Source organism: Falco punctatus (genome assembly GCF_963210335.1).
Source record: "Falco punctatus genome assembly, chromosome: 6".
Taxonomy (NCBI): Eukaryota; Metazoa; Chordata; class Aves; order Falconiformes; family Falconidae; genus Falco; species Falco punctatus.
In genome coordinates this window covers 32,204,617-32,228,504 of record NC_137585.1, presented here as the reverse complement: position 1 = coordinate 32,228,504, position 23,888 = coordinate 32,204,617, and the positions used below count along the sequence as shown (strand labels likewise).

General features: G+C 43.2%; 1 protein-coding gene and 1 long non-coding RNA gene across 4 annotated transcripts; one reads left to right on the top strand and one right to left on the bottom strand.

The window, feature by feature from the left end:
• Window positions 1-2,121: 2,121 nt before the first annotated feature.
• On the bottom strand, window positions 2,122-18,780 carry TMEM263 (transmembrane protein 263). Of its 3 annotated transcripts, XM_080393390.1 has the most exons (5): window positions 18,326-18,405; window positions 14,893-14,953; window positions 13,735-13,854; window positions 9,979-10,048; window positions 2,122-4,837 (listed from the first exon to the last, which is right to left on the bottom strand). In XM_080393390.1, the coding sequence occupies exons 4-5, from the start codon at window positions 10,040-10,042 to the stop codon at window positions 4,551-4,553; spliced, it is 351 nt and encodes a 116-aa protein (XP_080249516.1). In that variant the 5' UTR covers window positions 10,043-10,048; window positions 13,735-13,854; window positions 14,893-14,953; window positions 18,326-18,405; the 3' UTR covers window positions 2,122-4,550. The 3 variants fall into 3 exon arrangements, with proteins under 3 accessions (XP_080249516.1, XP_080249515.1, XP_080249517.1); XM_080393389.1 differs by lacking the exon at window positions 13,735-13,854 and having other exon boundaries at window positions 18,326-18,780; XM_080393391.1 differs by lacking the exons at window positions 13,735-13,854; window positions 14,893-14,953; window positions 18,326-18,405 and adding an exon at window positions 12,502-13,200.
• LOC308066297 lies at window positions 17,247-23,171 on the top strand. The gene is made up of 2 exons (XR_013929124.1): window positions 17,247-17,725; window positions 22,345-23,171. It is a non-coding gene; the product is annotated as an uncharacterized lncRNA (long non-coding RNA).
• The last annotated feature ends 717 nt before the right edge of the window (window positions 23,172-23,888 follow it).

Sequence of the window (23,888 nt, the reverse complement as noted above, 5' to 3'; positions counted from 1 at the left end):
TAGTGACTGCTACAGTGTGGCCCTAGTATGTTTATGTACAAACCATAATGCAAGGAAACTAAAAGACAACCTCCTTTACATTTCTGAGACTGTAAAACTTGATCTTTTTGTAAAAGGTTTGGGGCAGGCTGAAATACATTTATTGCTACTGTCTAGTTCTTAATTTCTAGCAAGGCTCAGGGAGAGAAAAGGTTAGGAAGAGACTCAAGTGAGTCACAAATGATTGTAGGAGAAAGGAAAAAGTCACACTTTTAGATTAGGTGTAACAAAACTCTAGTCTGTAAACCACTGGTGATTAAAAATGACAACCAGCTTCATAAACAGCTGCCACAGTTTCTAAATATATGGGTGAGACTGCTTCTCAGATAACATCATACAGTAATTGTTGACAAGTGCTGGCTTTCAAAATAGTAACTATCTGACAGCATTTAAGTTCTCAGGGGATTTTATTTATTTTCATTTAGGGGCTGTGAATGATAATATAAAATAGTAGCATCATTGATGATCATCTCAATAGAATGAGGATCGTCAGTGATTCTAATTCTCAGAAAGACCTTCCTAAGCAACTATTCCATACATATTCCCTCTTGACAGCAGGAAAAAAAGTTACATACCCTCCTCACTCCAGGCCATTCTTCAAGGTCATTTTTAACAGACATTTTGGCAGCAAGTCCAGCGTTCCTTTTCTTCAAGAGAAGTTTTAAACTGCTGAGGAAAGCTGGTATCGAATTACTTGTTTAGAGGGTGGGCTGCAAGATGATGATTTTATATAGCCTGCCACATTACCCACTGCAAGCTTGGAAAGGGCTGGAAACATCTGGTTAGAGCAGTGCCAAGATTCCAGCAGCTGAAGGCCTTAAACTCACTGCCACACAGGCGAGTGCAGACGTGACAGCAGCTTGTGGGGGCAAACACTGCTCTCGTAGGAGCACGTGTGACTGTAGCAAGAATTCAAGGCACACGTATCATCAGGCTGGCAAGAGTCAGGCTGTGTTACTAAGCCATGTCTTTGCTGACTCTTCAAAACACATTATTATTTTTTAAGAGGGAACTGGGAAGATAGCCATATTCAAAATTAACAGAAACTTGTCTTTGTCACTGTGACTGCTCTTCTCAGCGCTGAGCTGATCCAAAAGCATCCTTCCCCTCAGACACAAGGGGGCATTTCAGCTCTCCAAAGCTATTCATAATACAATCTCTAATGCTGAACCACAGAACTGATCAGTGGTTGAGGATGAAAAGGAAACCAAGACATGGAACAGTGTTTTTGCTGAAAATTTAGTTTCAGCATTTCTACAGGTATCTGTTTTTAAAAGTTCCTGAAACAGCTTATTCCCATCACTTACAGTATTTCCAGTAGGAATGGTCAGAACAGGAAAGTGAGACATTTCCTTAATTGGGTCACAGCCCGAGCTATCACAAACTCATTTTCCATTCTGAGTGTTTCAATTTCTTCTCCTCCCCTTTCAACAACAAAAGCATAAGCAGAAAGACTCCTTTTCTCTACCAGCAGACTGAAATTCATTCAATCCTTCATTCGTTAAGTCTTCATCTGGGACCTGTTTCTCTCTTCTTCACAGGATTCATTTATAATAAAACCCCAGGGAAGCTCCCAATTACCAAAACATTGTATTGCTGAAATCTGCTTCCTTGTCTCTTGCTTATTCACAGCGAATGCGAGCCAGTTTATACTGTTTACGTCTGGCACCTAAAAGCCCAGACCACCCTCTTGTTACTTAGTGAGCAGTCAGGCATACAAGTAGTCTTCATAAACATTTCCCCTTTTGAAATGGGGGCTGGGAAAGGGAGAGTAACATAAAACCACCACAAAACCAACCGCAAGACACAAGAACAACCCCACTCCCTCTGCAAATTTCAGAGCCATATTCTATATGATCTTAACAGTGGGTATCCCCAAGCCTCAGTTCCCAGGAAAAAACAATTACTACAAGCAACTTTGTGTTGTGCCTATGCAGAGCCTGCACAGTGAAGTTACAGTATTTGTTAATAGCTGGTTGGCACTATTTAGATGCAGATAAAAGACACTCCAGGGCATGATACTGTCGCAAGATCTATACCTGTGTATGCTTTTCTCTGCAAATTAACTAAGGAAGCTTTCAATTGTCTGAAACGGCAACAATTTAATGTTTCACAAATGTCAGGACAGAATCAGAACAAGTTTTTAAGACGAAGCAAGTTTCCTAAGTGAACGGAAAATACACAGGGTATAGGACAAAGCTCTTCAAAAACTAAAACCATATGCCATGTTAAAGCGTTTCAGTTACAAGATTCAGAAGTAATAACTACAGGATATGTTAAGAACAAAACATAATGAAGTGTGGGCAGCTCTTTACAGATCTAACATGGCTTATCTCAGACCACACTTTACAGCAAGTTTCATAGTATAAAAATTAGAGAATGTAATAAAAAAAGGGGTATGACCAGTTCAGCATTTATGTTTTCAGAAAACAATTAGGAGGGGTTTGGTTGAGTGTCAGAAATACCACTGTGTTCCAAACAGGTGAGACTTAGGAGTTCGTGGTAGCACTCTGAGGGTGTGTCTACATTGGAAACTGCAAGGGAGCAGACAACACTAAGTTATTTGCTACAGCTAGACTGCCTCCTCTATCCAAGCTAGCTCATTTCTAGAGTAACCGGTATCGTTAAAATACACTATATTCTGTGTGATTAGCTTTTGACTATAAAAACCAGTTAAAGTCTTCTATATGTTACATAAACTTACCTGATCATACCCTTGCAGTAGACTGGAGTTAAGCAGCTGGTTTATCTAGCAAAAGGAGCAGATGATGCCGTTTGTTGGGTTTTTGGTCTCCCCAGCACCCCAAGTCCCCATGCTTACAAATACCGTATTGCTAACATACGGTTAGTGATACCAAATAGTTGTTCCAGAGTGCAGTTGAAGTACCAATGGCTCAGAGAGACTAGGTGACTACTGTACCATAACTTACACATAATATACTTTCAACACCCATGAAGATAAGACTAAGTTTTAGACAAGTGACATGTTTTTTTTTTTAATTTCTAAAAAGCCTCCCTATGTATCTTTCTCATACAACCATAGCCACTGAAAAAGTAAGCTTACATGCTTATAAGTTCTCTGTAGGAACACAAGTTTTTAGAAAATACTGCATACACAACATTCACAGCCGCCTTCTATGGGCTTCCAAAGAGGTTGCTTATTTGTAAAGTCATTACACACACACACAAAAAGGATCGCCACCAGCTTCAATTCTAAGGCAACCTCAAGCTATGTCCTTACAAGTGCATTTTTGCCTAACACTGCAGAGGATCTACAGATGTTCCCATTTGAGGTGTGTCAACATTTGGAATCTGTCAGTATACAATTTACTTGGATGATGTTTCTTTCTCTCTTTTTTTTTTTTTTAAGGCCTCATCTACCTTTTTTGGTTTGTTTTAAATAAAAGTATTGCATTTTACTCAAATCAAAATGCAAAGTATGAGAGAAAGATGTAGTGAAAAATTCCTTGCATTTGCTTAAACAGAGCAAGCAGCTAACCTGGCGCATCATGGAGTTGAGACAACAGCTTTGCTAGTTCTTCAGTGGTTTCCAATGACACAAAGGAATTTCTTTCAAGTCAAGACAGTTGTGCCAGATGACCACAAACATCAGCCTAGTTCCCACTAAGCCATCATTTTTTCTAGTGTCTACAGGAAGTTTATTAGCAGCAAGTTTTCACTTGCAGGAGAAAGATGCATATCATTAAATACACCTGAGATGGAGCAATCTTGTTTTCAGTAAAAATTGACAAGGTTTCAGACAGTGGAACTCAAAGAGAGTCTAAAGCTCATTCTGTGAACTGCACTGAAATAACAGGACAATTCTTTACCCAGCTTCCCCTAATAAAAAGATATTTTTTCTAATAAGGCATTAAGTTAGTTTACTCTTTATGATCCCTTCTACCATGTTGTCCAGCTTTCTCACTTCTGTCTCCCACTCTCATTTCCAATTTCTGCACACCTCTAGTTCTATTTGCTCCAGTCTGCACTTGGCAGAATGAAGTCACCGATAGTTTACATGCTGCCTGTGAATACACGGTTTTGTAACCGAAACTATTTGGGTACATCCAACAATGCTGTTACACAGCTGAAGGATCCTTAGCAGGAGGATGTGGAAACCACTGAGAACAGTAAATGGCATCTTGTCACACTGATGGTATGGCGGACACTACCAAGTTTCTGTGTTCACATTTTAGTCCAGAACTGCAAAAGACTTACAGTAAATGAATATTCAGATATGTATTATCCCTTCAGATACGCTTACTCACATCTATAGTTATCAAGTGTAACATTTCACCAGATACAAAGCTTCAATCTAGGCTCTAATAAGTCTTCATACGCTGTGCTAGCCAAGCTTCTTCTGTCCTTTTCAGATGAAATCCAAGTTACTTGCACAACTCTTTAGAAGATAGAGTGTCTAAGACACATGGCTTCTCATGGTCCAAATCTTAGCAGATTTTAATGCCACTGATGTAACATTCTGGAGAATCGAGTATGTCTCAGTTTTGGTTTTAGTCAGACTTATCCTTTTTCTTTCCTGTTAAAGGCACTTTACTTGCAACAGCAGATCCTACAGCTGTAACACCTCCAGCTACAGCAGAAACACTTCCTTTGACTAGCCCCACTCCCACTGAAGGCACAGATGTGACCGCTGTTTTGGTAATTTCAAAGCTTTTCCCTCCAATCCAAGCAACACCCCCAATCGTGGCACCAACAGCTCCCTTTGTGACACTGAAGAGGCCACCAGTCACACGAGAAAGCATGCCAGGCTGCTGCTGCGGGTGGTCTTTTAATGAACCTAAGGGAGGAAACAACAAGCAAATCAATTGTAGTGCTACAATTAAAGCATTTTCAAAAGACAAGTTGTTTGTTTTCTAGTCTAACATCTGTGGCACACAGTACATACCTACCTGGCAGGCTACTTTTTCTGGATTCTCATACACCACCATATTTGCAAATAAGAGAAGATACTTTGCTGCAGCAAGACACACCTCAATGCTGTTTTCTAAAACACAAGTCAGTACTAAGCCTACAAATACTAGGCACACAGCTCCCAGACGGTCTTACGTGATAAACTACTGTCCTCTGTATGCATCACTACCTTCCCAGACTCTATAAAGTCTCATGGCCAAATCAACCTCATTTCTGGACTTTATTAAGGTGGGAGGGGAGGTGGGGGCAGGAACGGGATGAATGACACACCCTCCTGTTCCCCTACATCATTATATTAAAAGCTAGCCCACAGAGGGGAGGCCCCCAAAAGCAACAGCACTACCTTACTGTTCAAATCTCTCAGGAAGGACTGGAAAAAGCTTCCTGGAAAAGCAGAGGCAAAGGTGTGGGGTTTTTAAAAAAACCCACTGTTCTTTGAAAAGAGCTCCCCTTGGCACAAGTTGCTTTTTTCCTTAGTAATTACTGTTTCAAAGATGTGTTTAAAGTGGTGTGTGGCAAGGGTCAGGAAAAAGGGAAAGGTTACAAACAAGCAATCACAGGAGTTCAAATAACCATGAGAAGGACAAAACTGATGCCAACTCTTCACTGTATCACTTCCTTTCTTCATCATGAACACGAGTTTAATTTTCTGCCAAAAAGGCCTTTTCTGTAATTTGGATAGGGAAGGGGGTGGGGGGGGAGGAAGGTCCAATGGCCAAATAAGCTCACCGAATGCCTAAAGCGGTCCCCAAAGCCATTAATAACAGCCAGAGTTACAGGCTCCCAACAGAAGTCCCAATATGACGTATAAAACCAAATCTCAAACCACAGGATTTCTGCATGTTATTGACCACATAAATATCTTTTTCTTTTTAATGTTATGTTTAACCTGCACTTTGCACAGTTTCTTGCTATATGATGTATAAGTCAATACTTATTCCATATTTATGGTACAATTACATAGCCTCAAAATAACAGAAAATATTAAAAGCAATAAAAAGATTCCCAGAATTAGCCACTTAGCCTTTCAATAGTTTAGTAATTACTTCATATTTCTAAATGTAGGCTTCAAAATCCTAGAGATACATGCATCTTGCCTCTAATGGAAATTAAGACTGCAACTCCACACCCCACTACTGCATAAGCATCATCTAGTCTTTAAAGAAGATACAGAAAGATGAAACATTACATTAACGTCATATTTAAGCACACAAAGAAAATCTCACCTACTGTACCTATAAATCAGTAGCCCTGACATGTTTGTCTGCAAAGTGTTTTCAATGTGAACCTTTAGAAATCTCTGGTCTTCCCAATGCTGTACAGGTAAGCATTTTTCAGCTTCTGTCTTGTCAATTCCTCACCAACCCCAAACACTACTTAAAAAAAAAATAATAATCAGAGAGAACCATGGCAAGAGACAGCCAGTTAACAGAAGTAGGGTGTGAATTCCACAGTCTTTTGTATTTTCTAGCTACACGTAGATTTTATGTAGGATTTAACAGATGATATTTCCCTTTCTTAGGGAAAAACAACGGGGGGGAACCGAGAAAATAGCAAGTGGAATGACAGGGGGCAGAGCTAGGGAAGAAGCAAATATAAAAAAAAAAAAAAAAAAAAAAAAAAGAGGTGAGTGCTTGGAAGAGGATGAGTTTAGAGAGGCAGGGGAAAAGAAAAATCAGATCTAGATCCATCAGAAACCTCTATCCAGCCCGTCAGTGCATTCACTCTGCACTGTGACGTGCCTTAGAGACAAACCAGCAAAACAGTCTCCGGCAGTCTCTCCAGTGCCCTGACTGCTGACGACAACTACTCTGAGGACAGCTTCCAAGAGTCACCTCCCAGCACTCATCGACTACAAGATGAAAACGAGGGGGAACAACTTCCCATGCACCTCCAAGGATTCTGTGGTAATGCCAGGATTGACCCAGGACTCAGAATTCATTAAAGCAGCATGGAGTTTGGTGTTCCTATAGTGTGTGCCTGGAATTATTAAAACAAAAGATGCCACCTAAATGAGAGAAATTCTTACAAGTTTGACAAAAAGGAAAAAAACCCAACCAAACGTACAGAGGAACAGTGCCGCTCAAGGCAGCAAAAAACAGTAAAAATGCTTCCAGCTTACACTAGTATCTCTTATTTAAGAAACTGATGTACGTAACAAAGGGCCATGGAAACTAGAAGCAAATGACAGCCTTCTGCTTCAAGCCAGTAACACCCTTGCTGCTTCATTCTAGGCCAGCAGCTTTCAACCTAGACACCTCTAGCAAAAATACATTGCCAACACAAGCACACAGAGATCAGAATTTCTATTTACATACAGAAAGCCTTTAAAGAATCACACTTAGAGAGGAGTATATAGAGCCTGGTATAAAATCCACAGTCCAGGTGTTATTCATTAGAGGATTCCTGTGACCAGACTTGTAAAAAAATTGGTCAGAAAGTGCTTTGTTTTCATCTAACCGCATCACTGTCATCAGGGTGAATGTGAGTGAAGCTTTACCACACTGAATTTTTAAGAACTGATTTCAGTGAATCAGACCTGACGTTAGCGAGAAAGGACCCATCGTAGCTAACTTAAAAAGAGAGAAGCAAACAAAAGTTACCTTGACGCACTTTTCCTCACATTACTTCAGGTAGCCAATCCCTTGGCATTATCTACTCTATTTCAGAAGTGTAAATACTGACTGTGATTTGGTGCCTTAATAACTTCTGGTGATGGCTGACAAATTCTCATTTAATTCTTGTTGGCATTGTTTCATGAGACCTAGTAAATGCCCACAGCTGCAAAGTCTTTATTGCCAGTTGATTTCTATTCTAGGATTCATATTCCTGGTCCCTTTGTTTCTAACCAGCATGAGGAAGGTAATACAGATAATTCCTAGATCTAGGGAGAAAATGATACAAGTTCCCTATTTAGGGGTTGGCTCCACTATGCTACCTTGCAGCCAGCTTCCTGCTGAAAAAAGTCCAACCGTGAACAAGAGTTTGAATGAACACAGGTTGCAAAGGTTGGCGCCACTTGCAAAACAGAAAACAACACATTAGAATAGCACTACTCATAGCAGGCGTGAGCACAAAAGCTGCTTCTACATATGTATTTCTTTAAAGCCTTTGGGCACCAAGCTCGTTAAGTGTGATTTGGATGAACGGGAACTATATCTTTATGAAAAACTGCAAATTGGTTTTGGAATTGAGCCTTTCCTCTAAGGATTTTTTTTGGCAGCCCTTTCAGAGAGCCAGTCTTCTTGCCAACATTGAACTGGTAGCCTTCCATCCGCATTTGGCCATCTTTCTATGATGGTGTAAGCCTATCGCATATGAAGGCCTTGCATGACATGTTCTTCAAGGGTATTCCAAAATTTTAACTGAACTCACAGGGCTTGAAGAGTGCACATTGAAACCTCATCAAAAGGAAAAAGCCTCTTCAAGGACAGAGTGTCTGTTAAGATGAGCTGTGTTTCATTCTACTCCAATTACGCTAACTTTCTCCATCTATTTAGACTTCATATTGAAACTGGTTATTGTCATACTAAAAGAAGATACTGTGAAGATCAGCCTTAATTGCTCTCAAATTTTAAATAAAAATTTGCAATACCTAGTGATTATCAGACTCTGCTGTTATGCTCTGTATCTAGACACCCTACTGAATATTCCAGAAAGATAGAAAATGCCCACTTTTTCACTGCCTTCCTCAAGAATCAGTTGTAATTTACATGTCAGACCACTGTTCATTTTCTATATGTGAGGTTTAACACATAAAACACAAGTCAATATTTAAGGAGCGGAAAAAAAAAAAGCCCCTTAAAAATTAGACTTGACGATAACACACATTAGGGCATAGTTTCCAACCTGGCATTTGCTTTCAGAAATGCTTCTGGGATCTTGACAACCCCATGAGAGCTTAGAAAGAAAGGTTTTTGTCCTCACACCATGATACTGTAACAAGCTCAAGTACAGTACAGCTTAAGAACCACTGTGTCACCAAAATCTATTTCTCCCTTTCCTCTCATCTTGCTGTAATTGCGTTTCCTTTCTAATAGTTGTTAAGAATAGAGTGAGCTATTACCACTTCACTCCCTTCTGCTACAGTTAGCAGGTAACACTGCTGTTCAAATGAAGCGAATTGTTCAGTTATACAACACATAAAGGCTGACGAAAAAAACCAAACTGACAAACACACTGAGCTTAAAGGGCCATTATAAACTGAAGAGCAACGACCCAAGAGGAATTGGGACTCACCAACCTCTACATCCAACACATTTGGTCTTAAAGCAAGAGAAGACAGAACACAGACAATCTATATGCCAGGAATGGCTTTTGATCTAGTATGCTTCTAGTCTTGTTATGCAGACAGGACTCTTCACAGTCTCATCGTTCCACAGCCTGGAAGGGAACTCTGCACATGTGCAACTGCATCTTGTTTGCAGAGCTAATAACCAATTTAGGATACATTTTGTTCAGGAGAGCAAGATGCCACTGTATTAATGAAGTCAAGTGTGTGTTTGTTTTCACAAAACCATGAGATTAAGTCAACAGTTTGAACCACAGATAATTGTATGATGGAAGAGGGCCTCCAAAAGTAGTATTTTAAAAATATTTGGAACTTTAGATCTTGTTCAAAAGTTACAGGGACCATGAACTCCGCAAGGTGTCCAGAAGTGAAGCTGGGCTCTTTCCATCTCACAGAACAAACAGCAGAAGTAACTACCCATTAGACCAATTCACACCTCTGGAAACTGATCTGCAAAGTATGTACTTCAGTATTTGCCCATCTTCTCTGTAATTTATCAGTTATTTACTGAGTTATGTTCCACGGCCTTGTTGTAATCAGGATAATGCAGATGTGAACAATAATCAAGGCCCGTTCCATCCCAGGGTTGGCTTGCTTACTGTTACTTAAATGAAAGTTAAGGCGTTCAGCTTGCAGATCCATTTTTTTTTTAGAGAGAACTGAACTTCTGATTAATTTCTGCGACTTTACTTTGTATTGTGAAAACCAATACATACCTTCTGGTGGTTCATCACGAAGGTATGATGGGACTTCCTGCTGATTTTTGTCCGTTTGATTCATTATTGCCTGAAAGAGAAATTCACATATGCTATACATCTTTTCTGGCAAAGCATAAATTAATTCATGAATCCAAAATTCACTTAGTTTAAGTTCCACATAACAGAAGCTTCTTTTTCATTACCAGATAAGCCAGCAGCTCCTGCCAAACTGCTGCTCTTTTTATTATCTGACTGTGCTTTTGCATTCTTCAGCCAGACTCAATACTTGAAAAAGGACCCCTCCACCAGCCCAGCAGGCTTGGTGAGAGCTGCCACCCCACACCAAATGCATCTAAAAAGCTATCAGGAAGAAAAACAAAACAGCCACTGCCATACAACAGTTTGTGTTTAAGTACTAAAAAAGAAAGGCCTAGTGGTCATAGAGGTGGTGGGCACTAGAAAAACAGCAGCATGCCTATAAGGTATGTTAGTACCTGGAAAGCAGTAGTTTAAAGAAGGAAGTCCTTGCAGCAGAATTTAAACAAATGCCATGAAAACAACATAAAAGAACTGTAACCAAAATAGTCAATTTATCTTATAGCTGTATTGCATACACAGGGTGGTGATAGCAGCAGAACTAGACTGGTTTAACTCTACACAAATGTTCCAATGAAAACAGTTCAGAAAGAAGATTTCTTTACACCAGAAGTTGTTTCTTAGAACAGTTCTAGAACAGCAGTCCCTGACAGTGAGGGGAAGAAGCGCAGGAGAAAGTGCAAATCAGCAGCTCTGCTTACTGCATCTTCCTTTCAGAGGGGAAGAAAGCAGTATCTAGTCCAGGTTTCCCTCCTGCTTTCCTCCCCCATCAAAGTGTGCCTTGCTGTTAAGTCCTGCCTCCTCCCCCGAGCCCTCCTGCCAATCCTGCTTTCCCTCCCCAGCTGGCACCAAGGTCAGGAAAAGGAGAAAGAAAAACAAGTTGCATTATGCCACTCAGCATCCTTCTATCTTCCTGCCAGTGACCTCTTAGCTCCCTTTTCCCTGTGTAAGCCTTTAAAAAAAATGTTATTTCTTCCAGGAGTCGCCAACCACCACAAAAATAATTCCAGCCTCTCTTGCCATGGCCAGATCTCTCTGTACACCCTCTGGGAGAGAAAGCAGAGGCTGGGATCTGAAGAAAGGATAAGGAGACAGAAGCAGAACTTGAGGGTGGGAAGACTCACCTGGAAAACAGCAGCTAACACCCTCACAGTGTAATTACAAAGTCAAAACATTGCAGTAAAAAACAGCACCCACATGCTAAATGATAGATTTTTGGATGAGAAGCAAGCCTAAATTGAACATTTAGGAGTCCTCACAATCAGCACTAAAGGTATCAGTTCATGACTCAGAAAACACGTGTACCTTGACAGAAGAAAGGTACCTTTACTGGAAAGCAAGCAAAAAACCTACCACCATGATGGCTGATTTGATGGCAATGCTGAACAAGTACCTCTCAAAAGCCTGAAACGCAAGTGGGGAAGCTAAGAAACAGGAAAGTGAGTAGCAACAAACACATCCGGACGGAAGACTAAATACATAAGGACTAAGGCACAATTTGAAAAAGTTTCATTACAGAATTTCTTGTTCTTTTATTAATTCACAAATCAGTAAGTCATTAAAAAAAAAAAGCCTGACCGATCACAGGGAGCAACCAAGGGCTATCAGGTTCTGAGAAAGGACCCAATTCAAGTACTTCTTTGCATTCATCTAAAGCAAGCTGGAAGAAATACAAGGATTTCATCCTCACTGTGTTGTTACATGTAGGTTGTTGCTTTTTTCCAACTTGAAACAAACATATAAAGCACCCTGAGAAGCCAGATGCTGTAAGAAACTGACAGGCCTGACATTATTTGATCAAAACATCTGTACAAAGATGAAGCAACTATGTTTCTACTTCACATGTGGCTATTTTGTTTGTTAAGATGATTACTCTTTCAGGAATTTGGAAGTTTTGGGTTTTTTTAGAACCTTCCCTAATGCAGCAAATAAAGTAAAATAAGTCACAACCTAGCAAGCCTTACTTCAAAGGAATAAAAAAAGTGACCAGAACAGTTTTAAAGCAGACTCAAGGGAGACACAAATGAGTTAAGCCAGAGAATTTGTTTGTTTTTTTTTTTTTATAAAAAACTACCTCTGCTAATATATTTATATCTAGCCAACATGTAACTCGCATAAGAAACCCAGATGAAATTGCTTGTTTGAGCTTCAAAAAGTTTCTGTCAACAATTCCTCATAAGAGGCTCAGAGAAGCTATTTAATCTTATGAAGAAAGGAAAAAAACACTCTCAGGGATTATCAACAACTTTAGAGGAGAGTTGGGAATAAGTTACCAGTTTTGAACATGGCAGAATGCTAGAAAGTGTCACAAGGCTCCACACAAGTTTTAGTATTTTCTGCTGTTAAGAAGGTATTGGACACAGCAGCACTGACAGCAGATACAGCCCTGAAGTACCAAGGATCTGTTGTGCTAGTCATCATACAAGTATTTAATTAAGATAAGACCTGTCCAAAGAGTCAGACCAGCAAATGGCGCAGGTAAAAGATGATTTCATAACTCTCCAGAATCAATTTAGGCCACTGTCAGATTTGCTTGCTGTTCCTGCAAAACTAAATGAGCAAAGCAATGTATTGGCAGGGGAGTTTCACAGCAAAGTTTTAGTTTATTGATAAAGTGTTAAAAAAAAGCATATAAAATCACAGCACTGCATTAGAAGAAGTAATAATACTAGGCATTCACTCCATTGCTACGTTCCCTGGAACCTCAAGGTTACTTAATTCTTGACCCCAAGCTACTTTCTAAAAGGCAGATAGGAATGTTACACAACGCATCGCTCACATGCAATGATTTAACACAACCGCAACTCCTTTTAAACCACAGAAATACTTCACTCTCCTACAACTACATGTACCACAGTAGTCCATCTTCTACAGCCCAGGCACTGGTAACCTGCTGCTATCAGACCCCAGAAGCCAAGGGAGTACTACACAGACCTGAACGGAGCAGCTAAGGGAAATAAGTTACTGTTGCAGGGCTGAATTTGTTCTACACAGATGGGAGCCTTCAGGGGTCCACAGATCAGAAAGCTGAAAACTACTGTATGAGGTCTGGCTCTACAGGTGCCTGGAAGCACTCTGGGCATGCTGCAAGAGATGTGCCTAACCAGCTTATGCTAGATTTTACTCACTGTCCTCCCACTACATCAGTGCAAGTGTAAACAGCATCACATCACAGTCGGAAAAGGCTCACAGCTTGACCCGAAACAGAACTTGGCACACAAGAGCTCACAAAGAGCAATACAAGTCCTTTTGTTTCTCTGTAGAAGCTCTCCAGTGAATCACAGAATCAAGACTGAGATCCAACAAAGGACTTCAGCAGAAAATTTTCAGCTATCTAGGTTACAGCCTGCGTCACGCATCCTTGTATTTAACTTAACACGTCAGGAGACTTAAAAGCCTCTGAAAAGTGATCCAAAAATCCTGTGAGCTACACAAAGTGTAGCATATCTGGTGAATAGAAAATACTATGCACAGGAGCAAGTTTTAAACCTGGCTCCCCTCCAGAGATTTGAGGTGAGTATCTCTCTATTGACTGGAGGTCAAAGGCCTGGAATAACTACTCGGTGGCAGATGCCTTCATTCAGTTTTCAGACAAAGAGGGCAGGAATATAATTTTCTTCAAAAACTGTAGTTAGAAAAGCAGAAATTATATAATTCCATCAAGGTGAAAGCACTCACCTACAGTTCAGTGCCTCCTTTGTCTATTAAGGTCCAAGCTCGTATGTCCCACTTTGCAAAAGGCCTCCTGGTCACCAGACTGCAGCGTATCCTAAGGAAGGTTTGTCTTCACGCTCCTTGCTAAAGGTGTGTCCCCACAAAGAAGAAGAAAGCAAAAATCATGAGACCCAACAGAGATTAAAACTCTGCTAACACCTAAGGCACCAATCTGGAGGTGCAAGGATGAGACTTTTGTGCAGAGAATTAGGTCATTCAGGCATAGTACTGATTAAGGAACTTTAGAAACTTAAGTTGGAATCAGCAGATTCAAAGTCCCTTATGCACTGACCCATTAGTCACAATTATTGCTGGTACTGCAAGCACATGCAACAAGGCAAAGATTTATCAGAAGCCTGAACTTTGGGACTTTTCTGATAGGTTTTTCAGTTTTCTTCAAAGTATGCTTGACTGGCTAAAGAAAAGGGAAGAAGCAAGCAAACAAATAGATCTTCCTTTAGCATTTTCATCCTGTGATGCCAAATTCACAGTGTCTTGTGTCACTGGGGAAAAGCTTCCAGCTTCAACACCTGCAGTAAAAGATCACATGAAATGAGGTAGGATCTCTATGAGTCCTGGGCAGAACGCATACAGATATTCACAAAGCAGACATCTAGCCCATCAGTGGCACTCTCCAGTTTCCTTCTTCATCTCTGCAGATGAATATGCAAGTTTTGTGTTTTGTTTAAGGAGTGGAAGCAAACCCAGATCTTAAAAGATATTTCAAACAGGGACACATGTAAACTACTTTGGGGATTTTTTTCCTTATGTGCTTACAAGGGTGCTAGTCATTCAAGAAATAAGGGGTAACTTCTCATCTTTTTTAAGAATGCATTAAAATACGTATCAACCTTCATACTAAAAAAAAAGTCAATTTCAATTGGTTTTAAAGAAGAAAACACACTTCCATACTGTCAGAACATGAAATATGTAAGAAGCTTCAAAGTTTCATATCATTATAAAGAAAGAAGTGGTTTAGAAGAGGATTTTTAATTCAAGAGCCATTTATGAAACACTAACACCGTTACAGGACCCTGAATGAAAGCGCTAGAAAGCTCTGGAGGTAACGGTACAGCCACACATACATTCACAACAGAACTGATAAGAAGAAAACTTTCTCACCAAATATATTCCTTTGTGAAGGCTTGAGTTAGTTGCTTCCACAAAAGTATTCTGCATACACCTACAAGAAAAGTAGAAGGTTAGTGACATCTTACGGAACAGCGCTGCCGTCACATACCTGCCATGGGTGTATAGAGAGAATCATAAATAAAAAACCCTACAACAGAGGAAAAGCACAGTCAGCACGGCCTTAAGACATTGACATTTTATGATATTTATCTCACCAAAACACTGATTTTTTCTGTATTCTTGGGCAACAAAGTAATTTTAATTGCTCCATACACTGTCACGAGGATTACTACAAAGTGTGGTAATCCATATTTAGACATGGCCTTTCCTTAACAAGTCTGTAGTTCTTAGACAACAATTTGTGTAAAATTCTAGCTTTCCATTGAGAAGTGGGCTCTAACCATTACAGATGCATGTGCAACTTCCCAAGCTTCAGATGATGCTCTTGATTTCTTCCTGACTTCACAGACAAAAAGCCCTACTGTTTCAGCACAGCAAACCTGGCCCAAGCAGCAGCCAGTAAAAACTGGCGAGTTTCAATGCCACTACTCAGATATTTGCAGGCAGCAATGAAACTGCCCAAGGATGGGGCCAATTTCAGTTGGCAGCATAACACTGCTCCAGAAGACTGCTGCAGCAGCAGACAGTGCTGGAACTATTCACCTGACAGAAGTGCAAACAAACCAATCACCTCATCTTAGTCCACCATGAAAAAATTATCTTCCTTCTGCCCGCTAGCTAAGCTGTTAGAAAGCTTGGCTACAGAGCTGACTGAAAACAAAACAGCTCTTGCCACATGCACAGCTCTCCTTCCCCTCTTTCAGTGGCTGCAGCAGGTTTCAAAGTGAACCTGACATCTTTCACGTACACAAAAAAATATTTTTATGGATGATACTTTAAGAAATAAATTTTGGGAAGAGTAACAGTGCTTTTACTCTCCAAATTAAATAAGGAAAAAAATATGGAGCCATAAAGGTAATCCCACCCATGGCTGCTCTTCAGGGTAGTGCTTCAAGCTGCACAAACGACCCCCGACTATTAGCTCCCTGCTCTATGCCTTGGATTAGGGCTGGTAACATGTTATGGGCAAGAGTGCTCAGTGCTGTTAGTTCTCTTAGACATAACCGAGCTTCAGCAAGAAGAAAGAGTCAATGCTAACAGTGTTAAAAAAACAAATCCAGGCACGTAGAAAGCATGTACCTAAAACCCAAAAGCATAGCTGACATTTCAACAAGCCTTCTGTTTAAAAGCCAAGTTTGAAAATTCAGACTTGTATACAAAGCAAGACTGCCTTGGAAGCAAACATGCCTTTTTCACAGGGAAAAAAAGACACAGGTTTCAGAGGAAGACTACAAAAAGTTGATCAAAAGTTTCCAAGCGTGAACCACAGCTCACTTGTAAACCTATAGCAAGATGGGCTACAAGCCCCTGCCAAAAAAAAAGATGCCAAGTCTGACCTAAGAAACATAAACAATCTCACAGCATGCAGGGTTCAGCACACAGCTGGGAAGGTAATACGATATATCTGTATTAAAACAAAAAAGGAAGCATATTTCCTGCAAAAAGAAAACCCTTAACTCTGTCCAGGACATTACAACATCATTATCTGCCTACAAGGGAATCCACCGTATCTCCATTACCCTCAACTAAAGTATGGATCAGGCTCCAGAAGAGGCTCTAGGGAACGCCTGATGTTGTCACTCAAGTCTTCTCCGAAGCAAGGATTCACAAGATACCAAATCAAAGACACAGGAACCCAGATTCCCCTTTTCTAGTCCTCCAAAACTGGTTTCTGGAAATTAAAATGGTAAGTTCCAGCAGGGCACAGCTTCAGAAAGGCCATGGAAGCTCCATTTTACCAGTCTGGTCATCCTCTGTCTCCTGCTAGCTCAGCTTTCTAAGGCAGAGATGTCCCCATTCCCTGTAATGCCTTCCCAATGCCCAAGCTCTACACTCACCTCAGCTCTCCTTTCCCAGGAGACCTACAAAGACAAAACTTGCAATGCCTAACAGCCAGCACGATAAAGCAGCTGCTGAATGCCCTTGCCACCCCTGCTAATGAAATAAACAGCTTTCTCTGTGGCATCCACCACCTGTTTGTTGCCTCCTGCCCAACATTTAGACCCGTTCACCTGCTGGACAAGGACCACCTTTCGGTTTGCACTTTTGTGACACAGTCTGTTTCTATCCTGAGGAGGCAACACCAACTTTACTGAATGTTTAACCACAGCTTAACACAAAGCTTTGAACAAGAAAAAGCCTGGAGAGCATTTACTGAGCAGTCTTAAAATTGATGCGCATACAAAACAGTACTGGTATACTAAATTAGGCTATCTCGTATGTACCTTTCCAGTTATACAGAGACACGCTGCCTGAAGCAACACTCTGGACACACTGAAGCAGGCTATGCGCGCTTGGTATTTATCTTCCTTACAGGGCGACATCCTGGTTAAACGAGCAGAAGGAAGCATTTAATTGCATCCACAAAGGCTGCCCATGAGCTTCCCCCAATGACCAGAACAAGCTGTACGGCTAAATTAACTTGCATTTATTTTCAGGCCACACCACGTAAATGCCTAGGCTAGGAGAATGCAGAAAGCTAAGCTGCTCCCGAGAAATTACAAAAAAGCCTCTTCAGATCCTACTCCATCAGGCTGGACTTGAGAGGATGAAATAAAGAGCAGGGTGCTACAGGAAACAACAGTACACAGCGAAGTTTAAAAAGAAGGAAAGAAAAACCCGGAACAAAGCTGCTCCCGGCACAGAGAAGCTCACGGGGGAGAGCAGAGCAGGCAGGAGCGCGGCTGCCCCGCTGCCCGCCCAGGTACGCGGGGGCGCCCGGCCGGAGGGGGGGGGGGGGGGGCAGCGGGGCAGGACGCGGCGGCCACCCCGGCTCCGGCCCCGGTCCCGAGGAGGCGCCGGTCCCGGCCTGTCGAGGCCCCGCACCCCGCTCGCAGGTCGGCCCACGTCCCCGCAGCCCCCGCCACGTCCGCCCCCGGCAGCTACCCGCCTCCCGGCAGCGACCCCCGGCCGCGGGCGCCGCCGGGCACCTCAGCGCAGGGCGGCGGCACTGACGTGGCAGCCCAGGCCGCGGCGGAGCCGCTACAGCCGGCGCGGTCCTCCCCGCTGCCTGCCTCCCTCCCGCCCCCCGGTGCCGCGGCAGGAAGCACAAAGGCGGGCGGGCGGCCGGAGCGCCGGGGGCAGGTGGCGGCGGCCCCGCTTGCCCGGGCCCGCCTCTCCCACCGGCGGCTCCGCCGGGGCGCGCCGGGTCCCCTCCCGCCTCATCCCCCAGAAGTTTCCCTGCTGCCGCGAGAGAGCAGGGGCAGGCGGGAAGGACGCGCAGGCGGCCGCACGCCCGCCGGGCTCCCGGCTAACGGCGGAGCGGGGCCAGGGCGGCGGCGGCGGCCGCGCAGCCCTCACTCACCGCGCGGCGCACACGCCGGGCTCGGCTCCGCCGCAGACTTTACTCCTCCGCCTTTCCCCGCTGCCGACGTGGCGCCCGCCGCCGCCCGCCCCGTCGGCGCCCGCAGACCCCGCCCCAGCGCCCGGCGCGGTGCGGCCCCCTCGGCGGCCGGGGGGCGCGCAGGCGCCACCGCCCCCTTCCCGCCCCGCGGCGCGCCCCCCGCCCCGGGCTCCTCCGCTGGCCACACACGGCCCTGCGGGCCGCCCTCGGAGGGACCGGCCGCCCCTCCGGGCCCGCGCAGGCCCCAGCCCGACCCTCGTGGTCCCCACCGGCCCGCGGCCACCCCGCTGCCCCGGGGAAGGGGGCAGGCCCGGGCACGCAGAGCCCGGCCACCCGGAGAGCCCGGCGGGCCCTGCGCTGAGCGGGGCGGAGGAGGGGGGTGACAGCGTGGCCGTTGCTGGCCGGGATGCGGCGGGGTGCGGGAGTTGGCCTGTGGCGCGGCTGGGCTGGGAGCGCCTCGGACGGGGGTGGGGGTAGGTAGGTGGGCCCTTGGGGCGCCCTGGCCGTGCTGGCTCGGGCAGGGGCGGCCGCAGAAGCTCCGTGCAGCAAGGAGCTGCACTGACCTGCCGGGAGCACCGCGATGTGAAGCCGCTACGCTCACCCAAAGGATCTGGGTTTACGTTAAACGGTGTTTACCCTGCTATTATCTGAGTCAGTGGAGCAACTCACATGCAACCTGTTGGGAATGCAGTTGTAGTCGTGATGGTTAAAGGGCACGACTTTCTAGGTAACTAGACTGCTGAGGATGCTTGGGGAAAGACAGGTTTTCTGGCACTCACCCCCTTCTTTGGGGCCTCTCCCTGTGCATCTCTAAGGGTCTTTGGGGTTGAACGGTGACTTTCAAGATCCTTAGACAAAGTGATGGTTGGCCAAGGGAGCGAGGGGAGTCCCAGGTGCTTCGAATGTGAGTTTAGAAACAGAACGCTCAGCAGCAGAGCAGTACTAAATACCTCATGAAACGCTTTACAAGATTAAAAAAACTTGCATAGGCAAAATACCACCTCCGCTTCCTCCACCCAGCTTCAAGCTTGACTGCTGCCCTTCTGCTGCACCCTCCTGTCTACGAAGGGGTATGTATGGGGACAGTCTTACCCAGGCTCCTCCAAAATCATTAGTTATGGTCTAAAGTGTGCACGCAGCTCCTACCTCCTACATGGAAAATACAAAGCAGCACCCTGGTTCCACAGAGGTCTGTCTAAAGAGGCCTTTTGAAGGCTGTTGATCAGCCCCAGCCACAGCAGTTTAGCACAGAGGGGCATAACACAGGTGTGAGATGAAGGTGAAAGAGATACGTCCTCCTCAGAACGTGCAGATCCAGTCAGACATCACAGACAGCTGCAGGAGCATTGATGTGATCCATTAGAGCAATGCTGTACGGGCCTCAGAGGGGTTTGCTGATAACAGGAGTTCGGCATTCCTGACCCACTGAACAAATACCAGCCATATTCTTTAGTTTGGCACTGAACGGGTGAAAGCATGGATGCAGGAGAATCCAAGTGAAAAACAGAGGGCAGTGCCTGGTCTGGAGCATGCCTTGGGATCTTTCAGGACATGGGAGGCACACAGGGTGCGTGAATTAGTCATGGTCTTTGGAAAAACTACGCAGACACACAGGAGTCCTACTCTGGGATCTTAATTTCCACCTGGGAGGACAGGTCAGCGACTCTCTGAACTGTTACAGTGTTTACCTCCCTGGTACTAACAGAGGGTGCCTGCCACTGTTACCATCTTTCCAGTCTTTGAGATAAGGGGGATTTTCCTATAGCTGCTCCTTATCGCTTGCCCTGAGGACCTGGTGTACACAGTGCTTTCTTCACATGCAGTGCTCTGCTTCAAATGCACCACCTGTAGCTTCACGCTTCTGGTGGCAGCAGAAAAAGTTGCTGCTTGAATATTTTCGCTGTAATAGAGCTAATCAGTCACCCATAAACTGTACAGCATGAGGCATCAAAGAATATTTTGCCTCTTAGTAATTGAAAATTAAAGGCATTGCCAAGGTTAAAATCTTTTTCAAACGCTGAAAGACTTAGGATGGCACAGGAGGACTTGGGTTGGTGAAGTGTTTCGCTGAGCAACTGGAAAGAGCCAACTTCCTCGTAAAACCACAGCCATTGGTGGTGGAGTCTCACTGGCAGGCGTAATAACTGAAATAACTTCAGGCTGACATCTCTGCAAACAACAGAGACAAATGAGCAGTGCCCCTGTTACTTTGATAAGCCAAGTTGTTCATGTTGCTAAGTTCATGAAGCAGAGGAAAAGGTTTTTGTTGCAGAGATGTCGTCATTGTGATTATTTTTGGTCTCATTTCATTTTTCATGCATTGAATGTTTCCTTCATAAATAGTATCAAAGATGGTCTGCTGTTGGTATAAAGACTTGTTCAGTATTATTCAATCCTTATGAGAAATAAATAACCTTTTTTTACTGGAAATAGCATATAAGCACCTTCTTAACAATTTTAAAATAGAAAAAATACAACATTCCGTCTTCCCCTCTGGGGGAGTGGTTCCTTCATTTAGATTATAGGTTTTTAGATCTTTTCTGTGAATGCACCATGATTACAGATGCAGAAAATAATTGAAGTAAGATCAAAATGTATACATTTTGTATTCCATTATGATGATTGTGGTTACTTCTACTGCAGCCAAGGTTGGCGTTTCCCTGTATTGGATTCAATGTAGACCTAGGAAACAGCCCTGAAAGGAGTTGTCCTTTTTCAGTGCAGAGCTTAATTTAAAATGTGACATGTGTCTCCTGAACTCCTAGGCCTTGCAGCTTCACTTTTCCTTGCATAGGTAGCTGTTGTGAAAAGTCAAAGCTGTGGGGAGAGCATCAGGCTCTTAAGTCTGGGGAAGTCTACAGGCATGTTACTGGACAGCAAACTGACTGAATCATTAGCTCAACAGGAGACCTGAATGAGGAGTGCAACAAGAAAGCAAGCAAGATACTGCATGTGCTGTCTTATTTGGTTGGTTTCTAGAGATAATGAAGTGGAGCAGCCAAGGATGAAGGCCAGAGATGGGCCTTACCAGGTGCCATCTCCTAACTTGTATGCCATGGATATGAATACATCCCCACCACAGATCCGTGCCTGTGGTGTAGTGAAGAGAGAGCAGGCAAGAACTGTGCTTTTGCAAATTAGAAATATAAATTACCTTGGGGCTTAAAAACGGGTTCTCTGAGTAGATAACCTAGGTTAATAGTGTGCTGGAAGGAAGAAGGGAAGGGAGGAAGATTAATATCCAGCAGTTGTTGGTAGTGAGGCCACTGGCCAATGTCAACTTACTAAAAAAGCTAGGTTGAAATGAAAGAGTGACATACCCCACTCATATATAATGTCTTCTTTGCACATGAAGAGACATGCTTAATTAAGTGTGATGCCTTACCTGCAGATGCATCTTGTCTCGCAGAAAATGAAACTGTCTGTTTGCTAGGAGTACTGGGTGACTAGTACGCAAGGGAAGAAAGTCAGAGACGTGAGTTGGTTGGACAGTATTTTCAGTTGATGGCTCAGAAAGTAACAGATCAAACATCCTACTGAAGTACCGCTGCAGTGCTGGGTACCAACAGAAAAACCAGAGTATCCTCATCCCTTTTTAGGACACAGCTGACTGCAGAGTTATACCAATACAGATTGGGAATAAGTGAGAACAGATTTAAAATCTGAGGCTGTTAACTCTTTGGAGGTATCTTTTTTGTTATGTGTGTACACACAACTTCAAGCCATTATCACAATGTAATTATATACTTTAAAAAATTATCAAAACCTGGTTTTGCAGATTGCAGTCAGCTCATTACTGAGGCATTAAAAAACTGGTTCCAGCAGCAGAACTATTAATGAGCTTAAGTAGCATGTGCTTTGTGATTACTTGGCATTCTGCCTCAGTTTAATTAAGATTTTAAATTTACATACTGCTATTCAACCATATGTTACACTAATGTTTACAAAGATGAATAGATTTTATTGTTCTCATTTTATAGGTCAGGACACAGTGTCATTTTGGGGTCAAGTGACAAGACTGAAGCCACCAAACCCCTGAAGCAGTCTGGATCTGTTGCTCAACCTGCAGGAACAGATTTGCATTTCCCTCATGCAGCTGTGGGAATTATTGGGTGGACACTAACAAACCTGGAACAAAATAATTACAGTAATATTATTTGGTAGAACTATAGTACCGGGTTTAATGTATTCATTAAGATTTGTTGCAAAAATCACAGAAAAGCTTCATATCTGTGGAAGTGCATTCACCAATTGTACCTTTGACAGGAAAATTATCAAAATAATTGAAGTGATTTCTCAGAGTCTTAAAGAAAAAAAAAAAAGTCACATGATAAGAAACAGTATTGTTCCTCCTTTCTTTATATTATTAGCAATTATTTGATGTTCCAGTCTTGCAGGTCTTACAATTGTGAGCAGTTATGAGTCGCATGAGCAAAGTTTGCTGAAACAAATGAGCCTGGAAAGGTCAGAACCCTGCCTTGAATAAATAGGTATAGATGATAATACTGCTATCTCATAGGTGTGGCATGCTGCATAGAAGTGCAGCAACTCTTTTGTGACAGTTTGTTCTTTTTATCCTGTTTTAAATAAAATGTCCTTTTTGCTGTTTCCCAGCTATGTGCTCTACATATTAGTGCATTTCTGTAAGTTTTTTGTTCTGTTTTATTAAGGTGGAAGGTTGCCTGATTTACAGGTTGGGGGTGTGTTCACCCACTTCCATAGCGTCTAACCTCTGCAGAAAATTGTTGGCACGGGAACCTCCCCCAGGAGACTGACATTTAAAATAACAAGCTGTGCTAAGCATGAAGTCGCTTGTCAAGTCTATCTCCACCATGCCCCCATTTTTGTTATGAATTAAAACATTACCAGATTTATAGATCTACACAGCAAGAAGTCCTTCTATGGTTTTGAGGTTACAAACAAAGCGAAGCTAAAACCCAGGCCTGTAAGGGCACTGAGCACCTCTTCCCTTGCTTTTGTCTCCCATGGGGTCTGCAGAGCTGGGTACGTGCCTTGCATCAAGTTAATTAGACATTCAGCTCCCTGCTCTGCTTCCTTATTCTTCCCAGCGGACTGATGAGACATCCAAGCATTTGGAAAATCAGGCAGGTAGCTTCATACTTTGTTACAGCTATTTTATTGCAAGGTTATAGACAAGCAAGTGCTTTCAGGTACTCTTGGTACCTTCCAGAGGTAGCAGCATAACAATAAAACATTCCACGATCTGTCTTAAGGTCTATAGATGGTCTGATCATTGCTAGCTGTTAATCAGGAGAGCCAACAGGTTGCCACTGGTCCTGAAGGTGTGCGTATCACAGTTGCGACATGCCAGGGACTCTTTTTTTGCTGTTACTGAGTTTATCCCTACAAATGAAAAGACAAATAAGAAACAAGGAGTTGTAAAACAGGTGGTGAATTACTCAGAAAAAAGTGCCTTCATCTCAGTTTTGAACTACAAATCACCTAAGTTCAAATAAGAAAATAATATTGACAATGCTAAGAAGTGAGTATTTCATGACCTTAT

Bases quoted from the DNA above. Each gene is read 5' to 3' on its own strand.
- TMEM263 (XM_080393389.1), bottom strand. From the start codon at position 14,949: ATGCAGAATACTTTTGTGGAAGCAACTAACTCAAGCCTTCACAAAGGA. The intron at 10,049-14,892 runs GTGAGAAAGTTT...TTTCTCTTTCAG, and splicing joins TTCACAAAGGAATATATTTG to GCAATAATGAATCAAACGGA. The intron at 4,838-9,978 runs GTATGTATTGGT...TTCCTCCCTTAG, and splicing joins TCGTGATGAACCACCAGAAG to GTTCATTAAAAGACCACCCG.